Raw genomic sequence first — 9,218 nt, 5'->3', positions numbered from 1 at the left:
ATTTAAGTACTTTCCACTGTCTGACAGTTTGATTGACATTTCTCCAAAACAATAAACAATTGAACCAAAATATTGCACATGGTTAATGTACTAGTGAAGTTACACAAGTGTGCCAAATTTGAGGGAAATCGGTGAGATGCGCTGTAGACTCGCCTGCATGGTTCTCGTGCGGACTCACTCTTAATAATAAGTGAACAGTATTAGGTAAATAGCTTCTTACGTCATAAGAAGCTTCCTTCTTTATTTTTTATTTCAATTTTTTCATTTCTCTTAGTTTTGTAACTGTACATAATGTTTTTGGTGGTGCTGCTGTTGTCAGTGTGATAAAAATACAGAAACAACTGACAAGTACACAAAAACAAATTATTGTCCAAGACAGTTTTACACTTTGATTTGTCAACAACGAATTACATGAAGGTCCTTCTCTATTGAACAAGGACACTTTACACATTCGACAAAAACAAATTATTGTCCAAGACGGTTTTGCACTTTGATTTGTAAATAGCACATGAAAGTCCTTCTTCATTGAACCAGCACACTTTAGACATTTGACTCTGGAATGTTTTCATCCCAGACTACAGGATCGATTTGGATTCGTGTCTCAGGACATGTACTGAAAACAAAATAGAGAACAGAAAATAAGATTCAAGATTTGCCCAAGCCACGTGATAACAATAGAGAGTGATGCTGTTAAATACAGTAGAATCACGATTTCTCGTACCTCCAGGGGAAACAAAAATTGCTTCGATAAATCGGGTGTAAAGTATTACAGAGAAGTACCATCCAATGGAGCTTTGAGAAACCGTGGGTCCAAGAAATCGGGATTCTATAGTATAAAGAGTAGACTAGACAAATGTCAAACTGTCATCAGGAATATTTATCCAGGGCCGGGTTGTTCGAAATCCGATACCGTATTTATTACATTAGGCGTCCTGGACGCTTATTAATTTTTGGACCTTGAGAGTGGGCGCTTATTCGAGGCTGGGCGCTTATTAAATTTTCACCATTTTTAGCAAGTAGTTAGTTTATTTTGCAACAAAACAATGAATAATAATAAAACGTGAGATGTACCAAAGCAAAACTCTAACGTACTGTTCATTAAAAGTTTCTGTAAACTACTAAGAAAACTCGGTCTCTGCGGAAGTCTCTTTAATAGTACTACTAAGTTAATTTAATCGCAATTTTAAATAATCAATACCAATCTTTTGCACTTCAGGGTTTTTTTATGAGGTAGGTGGTGGATGGGCGCTTATTCGAATCGAATAAATACAATAAAAATAACTCAGAATTAAATGTTAATATAGAGGATTCAATATCTGTTGTATAAGTGCATTGGAGAATTGTTGGAGCAACCTTAAGGAAATGATTGTAGGGACACCCTGAGTTGGGCTAATTAATTAACATCCCATCCAGGGTGGAGTAGCAATCCTTCTAGTTTCTTCATGCTTCAATAACCAAGCTGTTGCTCCTCCGAATCCCTGAATCAGAACGCGATTGCCATTGCCTGCGCCTTTTCCTTCCCCATCACCTTCCCTCATCTCCTTCAGCTTTTCGTTCAACCTTAATTAAGTTCATCTTTATCTTTAACTTACTACCGGCAGTAACTTACCTTTTGGGCCCAAGATTGTGTTGCTCGGCAACCATATTTAGATATGAGATATCTGGACGCACGGCTTTTCTTAATCGCTAGAAAAATGAAGAAAAGCAGATATTACCTTTCCATTCAGGCCTCATAACTGTGGTCAATAAATATACTGTGAAATATGTTCTTTCTACTTAATAGAGAACCGCTTTTATTTTTACCATGTTTTAAGAAAGCAATTTGGCTAAACTTATTTATGATGGCCAATCTTATAAAACTACAAAAAGAATATCGGACCGCTCAGGAACCAATCAGAATTCTCCTTTAATCATGGGGGATCAGTTTGCAGATTTATAAATGCGCATTATGGTGCTTTAGGGCCTTAAAGATTATGACTTAATTGCCATACCTCTCTGAAGGATCCCTTTGGATGGAATATTGCAAAGATTGCTCCAATTGGAATCGCCAGAAATGACAAAAGCGCCAATAGCCACGCAACAGCTTGTGCCCAGTCGGGGTAAACGTTTCCGTCGAAGCTAATCTTCTTCCATTGTGAAAGGCTACCAAGGAAGATAAACTGTTGAAGAAAACGAAAGAAAATATATAATATGCTGACTGACTTAAGAGAGTTTTCCTCTTTCAACAACAATTCTGACAATTTCTAATTTAACTGCGACATATGGTTACGAGACGACATTTTGTTAGTCATAAACTCATTGTTAGTTTGCTACATAAGTGCTACCCGTTGGGAAAGAATTTACAATGATGAACATCATCGAACATGATTCTTTTCCACTGAGTTACTAACATTTCCCAGGAAACGGACTTAGTTCACATTCTTAGGAAGTTTAACGTTACCCATTTTAACGGTCAGAAATTTTTAATCATGATATTAATATAACACGTTTGCTGACTGGCTTGAAAACGTGCCTCATGAGGCGGTTTATCTATCAACTTTGTTAAAACAACTGTAATTTCTCCAGCAGTGGGAAAAGTTTGTAGAGATCAGGTTTTCGCTCGATTTTTAATTTTTGTGCAGAAGTACAGCAGTTCGCCACGATCATCGAAGTCTTTGCCGTTGTAGCCAAAAAAACATGTACCCGTCCATGTACAGACCGAATCTCAACCACACATTTATTTGTTGGTTTAGGCTTTATCGCTACGAACAACATCAAATTGATTGGCTAAGACGAAAACTGACCACGTGCACGGTGAATATATATTATCACATGTACTATCCGGGCACTTAAAATAAAATAAACTTATATGCCCTTTGTGTACGATTTATGGTCTTACCATTCCAACTATAGGTGTTATGTACTTCCAACAGATTATAAAATACATGTTAGGTTTCTTGCCTATCATCGATTTGATGTTTTCACAGAACTTATCCACACCTGTAAAGTAAAAAAATAAAACCCTTATGTTAATTTTCTTTCAAAACTAAAGCAATGAATTAATTAAGGGTGGCTGGCACAAGGCAAGACTTGGTATGGAAAATAGAACTGTTAAATCAGAACTACGATTTTAATAGTAAATTCACTGTACTTCAATAGCATTTTCAATAGTACATCCACCGATCTTTCTCGATTGATTGAGCTCAAGAACAAAAATCGTAAGTTGAAGTTATTAGAATATATTTTAATTTATAATTCGACCTTTCTTATTTTTCCTATATATTTTCCTTTATTCGACATTAAGTTCCATTCCAGAAAAATGCTTTACACAGTTGTTGCATAAAATTTTTCTCTCGTAATGAAACTCAAGGTGGCGGCCACAAAGGAAAATTATATGGCATTCAGGACATCATGCGTTTTTAAACCTAATCATTATACCATTGTAAAAAGATTTCTCCAGTGGTTCTTGCCAAAAGTTACTACCTACCATATCCCCAACTGACGGCTACAGCCTCAAAGGCGGCTTATCTTTGATGTCTGTGGTTATAACCACAAAACATCAAAGATGAGCCGCCACTTTGGCTGTCAAATATACTTAAAACGTATATTCCACCCTGTTGAGGATAAAAATACAAGTGCAATTAAAAAAAACAAGAATCTTTAAGGGTCAACTGTTTACTACCTACCATATCCCCAACTAACAGCTACAGCCTCAAAAATAACCACCGACATCAGGGATATACCGCCACTTTGGCTGTCAAATATGCTTAAAACGTATATTCCACCCTGTTGAGGATAAAAATACAAATGAAATCAAAAAACAAGAATCCACACAGCATTACAACTAACATTGAGAGAATTGGAATTGATGAAAATGACGAGTTTGGTAAATAGTCAACTTACTGGCTTCTCCATGAGAGAAGAAAAGAGAGACTTTCTACCAAATTATCTTTTTATTAAACTATTTTGTGTCAGTCATAATACTTAAATCGTTGCAAACTAAAACATCCGTGTGTAAGAGCGCATGCTAGGTTAAGTTTATATACTTGCACCCGTTGAAAAAACCCGTTGATCATGTTGATACGAGCAAATATTCCCCGAGGGGTCTGTAGAAACCAATCCCTAGGCCCAATCTACCGCGATTATGTATTACTCGACCCAGTCTACCGTGTATATTAAGTCACCTTTTCGCGGGTTTTATGCATATTGTTTCTTCACGGAAAGATTCGTTTATATCTAAGAAGCTACGTTCGTTTGTCGTCCTTCGTTTCGCCGCGTATCCAAATCGTCAGGTACATATCGTTTCCTTCGTTTGTCTTCTAGTATTTCCTTTGTTGTATGCTGTTATTTCTGTTCTTAGTGTAATATATTTCTTTATTTATGTCCTAGAAACCACTGGTAATTAAGTTACGTCCACAAGAATAAATTTACGTTGAATTTTAAGTTGTATTGCTGGTGCGTTAGCTACAGTTTCTGACGAAATGGATTGAGCTACTTGGTTCGTTTGTGTGTTTATTCCTGTGGAATTATGTCGTTTGTGTCTACGGATGCTCCGTTAAACGGACGAGCTATGGATGAGTTTGAAAGGACTCGACAACCAAGTTCGCGTCTCGACACCGAAGCCGTTTGGCGTGAAAGAATGTTGTCCCTAAAGAAATCTCGAGCTGGTTACCTTGGAAATTTAAACAAGCTGTACAAAGACGTCGAATTATTAATGCGAAACGCCGAAAATTATCACGAAGCTTGTGATAAAAAAGAAAAAGTTGATATCGCATTTGCGAGATGTCTTCAAGCCTATGACGAATTTTACCAATTTGTTGTTGATGATCCCGTGTTAAAATCAGAAGCGTTTGATGCTTGGCACAGCGTTATGACTGGCAAAAAGGAATTCGACGAACGCTTCGAAGAATGGTGCCAATCAGTTCAACGTATCGCGGACGAAGCTTCTGCGGGTCTTCGTCAAGAAGATTATGTTAATAAAGAAGTGCCAAATGTCACACCTTCTTTAGTCGGTTCAAGAAGCAAAAAGAGTTCGAAGACAAGCTCCAAGTCAAGTTCCAAACATAGTTCCAAGGCTAGTTCGCGCGCTAGTGAGAAATCGAGAAAGGCTAGAGCCGAGCTTCTTCGTCGAGAAGTTGAATTAAAGAACTTGTTGAAGCGCCAAGAAGTGGAACGTGAAATGGAACGTCAAATAGCCGAAATCAAAGCTCAAGAAGAAGAATTAAGGCGCCGGATTGCTTTATTAACGGCCGAGGGGGAAATAGAAAAAGCTAAAGTGGTTGACGATCTCTATGAAACCTCGGAGCATTCAAAACGTACTACCAAAGAAGAGTTTAAACCGCTAAAACAAGAGGAAAACACCGAGAAATCGCGTCAAACCTTCCCTTCCGTTAAACAGCCTCCTACAGTGCCTCGTGATGAATCAAGCCTTGAACATGGCGACAACAAACAAGTTGAGAGAAGCAGTACAAAATCGGCGCTGGACCCAAATGTACGAAGTTCGGACCCAGGGCCTCCTCCCCAGAACATCAGTGGTGGAAGCCTCACCAGTTCGCAATCTCTGCAACAAATATTGAAGCAGCGACAAGATGCCTTGCATCTGATGGCGTTCTCAATTCAGCAAGGTTTCGAAATGCCTAAAAGGGAACTTTTAACCTTCGATGGTAACCCCCAGAACTATTGGCTCTTCGTGAACAACTTCGAAGTCAATATCGCGAGACGGGTACCAGACGCCGCGTCGAAGTTAGCATACCTCGTACAGCACTGTACAGGTAAAGCTAGAGAAGCTATTAAGAACTGTGCCATTATTTCCGACCCAGAACAAGGCTACATGAAAGCCCAGGAAATCTTGTATCACAGATTTGGACAGAAACATATTGTTGCGCATGCTCACATCGCGAAGATAGCGGAGGGTCCTCAGCTTAAGAATACAGATGTTACTGGTTTGTCAGACTTGTCTGTTCAAATGCAGAATTGTGCGTTGACTCTCGTTCAGATGGGCTACGAGGCGGACGTTAATAGCTCAGATAATCTCGTTAAGATAGTAAAGCGCCTTCCTGTTCATCTGCAGTCCAAATGGGCGGACAGAGCTGGTACGTTAACCTTAGCTGGCATTGAGCCTACCTTCACGCATTTAGCTGGATTTGTTGAAGAGAAAGCTTTGTTGGCAAATACGATGTATGGAAGGATTTTTGGTTCAACACCAGACAAAGAGCGGAGTTCTAAACTTCCATCTAAAGTGAAGCCTCCTTCCTCGAAAGGAAGCACGTTTGCAACGCAGTCAGAAGTGGTCGCAGGCGGTGTCCAAGTTGGCGCATCACCCGCGCTCGCCATATGCCCTTTGTGTTCTGGTCAACACAGACTGTCAAAATGTGAGCTTATGAAAGCAAAGACCCCAGAAGAAAGGAAAAGCTTCGTTAGACAAGCGAGACTGTGTGACAATTGTTTCCAAAGCGGACACATGGCCATGAATTGTGGTAGTAAAATGAAATGTCAAGTAAGTGGATGTGGATGGAAGCACCACACAATGCTGCATGTCTGAAAGAAGAATGAAAATAACGACACTTCTCGTAACAACCCTCCAGTCACCTCACAACAGACTGGATCCACTACCGTTAGTGGAACCGGTGCGACTGGAGCGAGTGCCGTCAATGGGGCCGGTGCGACTGGAACAAATGCCCCCAGTGCGGGCCAAAAGACTGGAACGAGTGCCGTTAGTGGCTCCGTAGAGACTGGTCAGTGCAGTCCTACCGACTCTGGCAAGAAGAATGTTTGTTTACGAATCGTTCCAGTCGTCGTGAAAGGGAAAGGCCAGCACAATACAATTATGACGAACGCGCTACTAGATCCTGGATCGGATGTGACGTTATGTGATGTGAGTCTAATGGAGAAACTTCAAGTAGACAGTCTTCCCAAAGAATTCTCACTAGTAACCGTTAATGGAGCGTCTGAAACCCGGATGGGATATGAGTTATCTTTGTCCGTTAGAGGTCTACGTATGGATGAGGAGATTGAATTGAATAGAGTATGGACAGTGGATACATTGCGTTTACCTCAAGGTAGTCCACCAACGAAAGAGGATGCTGCCCAGTGGCCCCATCTAAATGGAATTGACTTTCCAATGATTCAAAATGACAAGGTGTCGTTGCTTATCGGATGTGATGTACCCGAAGCTCACTGGGTGAGCGATCAAAGGCGTGGTCGGCGTGATCAACCTTATGCAGTGCGTACCCCTCTCGGGTGGACCTTGATGGGACCTCTGAATTCGTCTGAGAGAAATTGCTTTAGTGTGAACTTTGTTCGCTATGATGACGAAATGCTTCATCGACAGATGGAGAGTATGTTTAGAAACGACTTCAACGAGCCCATGATCACCTCAAAGGTCGCGATGTCAGTTGAAGATCGGAGAGCCTTGTCCCAGATGGAAGAATCAGCGAAGCTTGTGAATGGCCATTACCAGTTGGCGTTGCCTTGGAAATGTAAGCCTGTAAGCCTTCCAAGAAATCGCGACTTCGCTCTAGGAAGGTTACGCAAGTTAAAGAAACGGTTCCAGCGAGACGTTCATCTCTTTGAGAAGTATAAGGACACCATAAACGGTTATGTCTCCAGCGGGTACGCAAGACGAGTTCCTTCTGAGGAACAGGAGGTTGGAAAGGATACACCAGTCTGGTATTTACCCCACCATCCAGTATTCCATCCTCAGAAACCAGGAAAGGTGAGAGTCGTTTTCGACTGTGCAGCCAAGTTTAAGGACACCTCATTGAACGATAAATTGCTGCAAGGTCCAGATCTAACAAATGGTCTTGTGGGCGTCCTCATACGTTTCCGTCAAGAGCCCGTAGCCATGGTTGCTGATGTGGAGGGAATGTTCCACCAGGTGCGAGTTGCTCCTGAAGATTGTCATGCGTTGAGGTTCCTGTGGTGGCCAAACAACGATCTCTCAGAAGAGCCAGTTGATTACCAAATGTTAGTGCACTTGTTTGGAGCCACGTCATCGCCAAGTTGCGCAAGTTTTAGCCTGAAGAAGACGGCCGCAGATAACCAGGTTGAATTTGATGCGGAAACCATTGACACTGTCAACCGAAACTTCTACGTAGATGATTGCCTAAAGTCAGTTCCTTCAACTGACAAAGCGGTACGTTTGTCTGGTCAGTTGCGAGAATTGCTGTCAAGAGGAGGATTTCGCCTTACGAAATGGTTTAGTAATGACAGGAACGTAATCGCCACTGTTCCAGTTACGGAGAGAGCGGCGTCAGTGATCAATTTGGATTTGGAAGATCTACCTGTAGAACGGACGCTGGGTGTACAGTGGGACATGGAGACAGACGACTTTAAGTTTCGAATAATGGATGAAGCGAAAGCTTCAACGCGTAGAGGTATCTTGTCAGTCGTCAGTTCGATGTACGACCCTCTAGGGTTCGTGGCACCCATTATCCTGCCAGCCAAGAGCTTGTTGCAGAGCCTGTGTAAGCAGCAATATGGCTGGGACGAAGTGATTTCGAATGCAGACTCCATTGTCTGGCAAGGTTGGCTAAAGGAACTAGCATGTTTGAGAACAATATCAGTTCCCAGATGTTTCAAGCCACCAGGATTTGGCGCAGTTGTCAGTGTTCAGTTACATCATTTCTCGGACGCGTCCGAATATGGTTACGGAGCAGTATCGTATCTCCGAATGGTCGATGACAAAGGTGTCATACATTGTTCGTTTGTTCTTGGCAAATCTCGCGTGACCCCCCTGAAAGTGGTGTCCATACCGCGCCTTGAACTGACCGCTGCTGTAGTTGCTGTGAAGTTGAATTGCCTTATCCGGAACGAAATCGAGTATCCCATACACGACACAATCTATTGGACGGATTCCACTGTAGTCCTGCAGTACATTCGCAATGAATCAAGAAGATTTCAGACATTCGTAGCCAACCGAGTCGCGATGATCCATGAAGAATCCACGCCACGTCAATGGCGACACGTAGACACCAGTTCAAATACTGCGGACGTCTCGTCTAGAGGGGCCAAAGGTTGCGAGCTACACAAGATGGAGTTGTGGCTTCATGGCCCAGAGTTTCTATGGAAGGAAGAGAAATTTTGGCCTGAACAACCTTCCCACTTGCCAGAGTTACCTGAAGGTGATAGTGAATGCAGAAAACGCTCTGGTCAGGTGAATGTGATTGTTCATGGAAAGGCGTTGGAACCGTTGTTGACACGCTATTCATCCTGGGATGGTCTGCGAAAGGCCATCGCCT

At 41.8% G+C, this 9,218-nt stretch overlaps 1 protein-coding gene across 2 annotated transcripts in view; it reads right to left on the bottom strand.

The window, feature by feature from the left end:
- Positions 1-209: 209 nt before the first annotated feature.
- LOC144637680 (sodium- and chloride-dependent GABA transporter 1-like) overlaps positions 210-9,218 on the bottom strand; it is a 20,236-nt gene continuing 11,227 nt past the window's right edge. Inside the window, exons 11-16 of one of the 2 annotated variants that reach the window (XM_078496749.1) lie at positions 3,666-3,765; positions 2,879-2,979; positions 1,992-2,159; positions 1,610-1,686; positions 500-613; positions 210-397 (exon numbers count right to left, since the gene is read on the bottom strand). In XM_078496749.1, the coding sequence (XP_078352875.1) occupies positions 541-613; positions 1,610-1,686; positions 1,992-2,159; positions 2,879-2,979; positions 3,666-3,765 (519 nt within the window). In that variant the 3' untranslated portion in view covers positions 210-397; positions 500-540. Of the gene's footprint in view, positions 614-1,609; positions 1,687-1,991; positions 2,160-2,878; positions 2,980-3,665; positions 3,766-9,218 lie in introns of both variants that reach the window. The other variant, XM_078496748.1, reaches the window with a different exon arrangement.

Source organism: Oculina patagonica, chromosome 14 (genome assembly GCF_052425735.1).
Source record: "Oculina patagonica isolate OP01 chromosome 14, crgOcupat, whole genome shotgun sequence".
NCBI classification, from domain to species: domain Eukaryota; kingdom Metazoa; phylum Cnidaria; class Anthozoa; order Scleractinia; family Oculinidae; genus Oculina; species Oculina patagonica.
The sequence above is the reverse complement of the archived record's forward strand: the minus strand, read 5'-3'. Positions and strand labels throughout refer to the sequence as shown.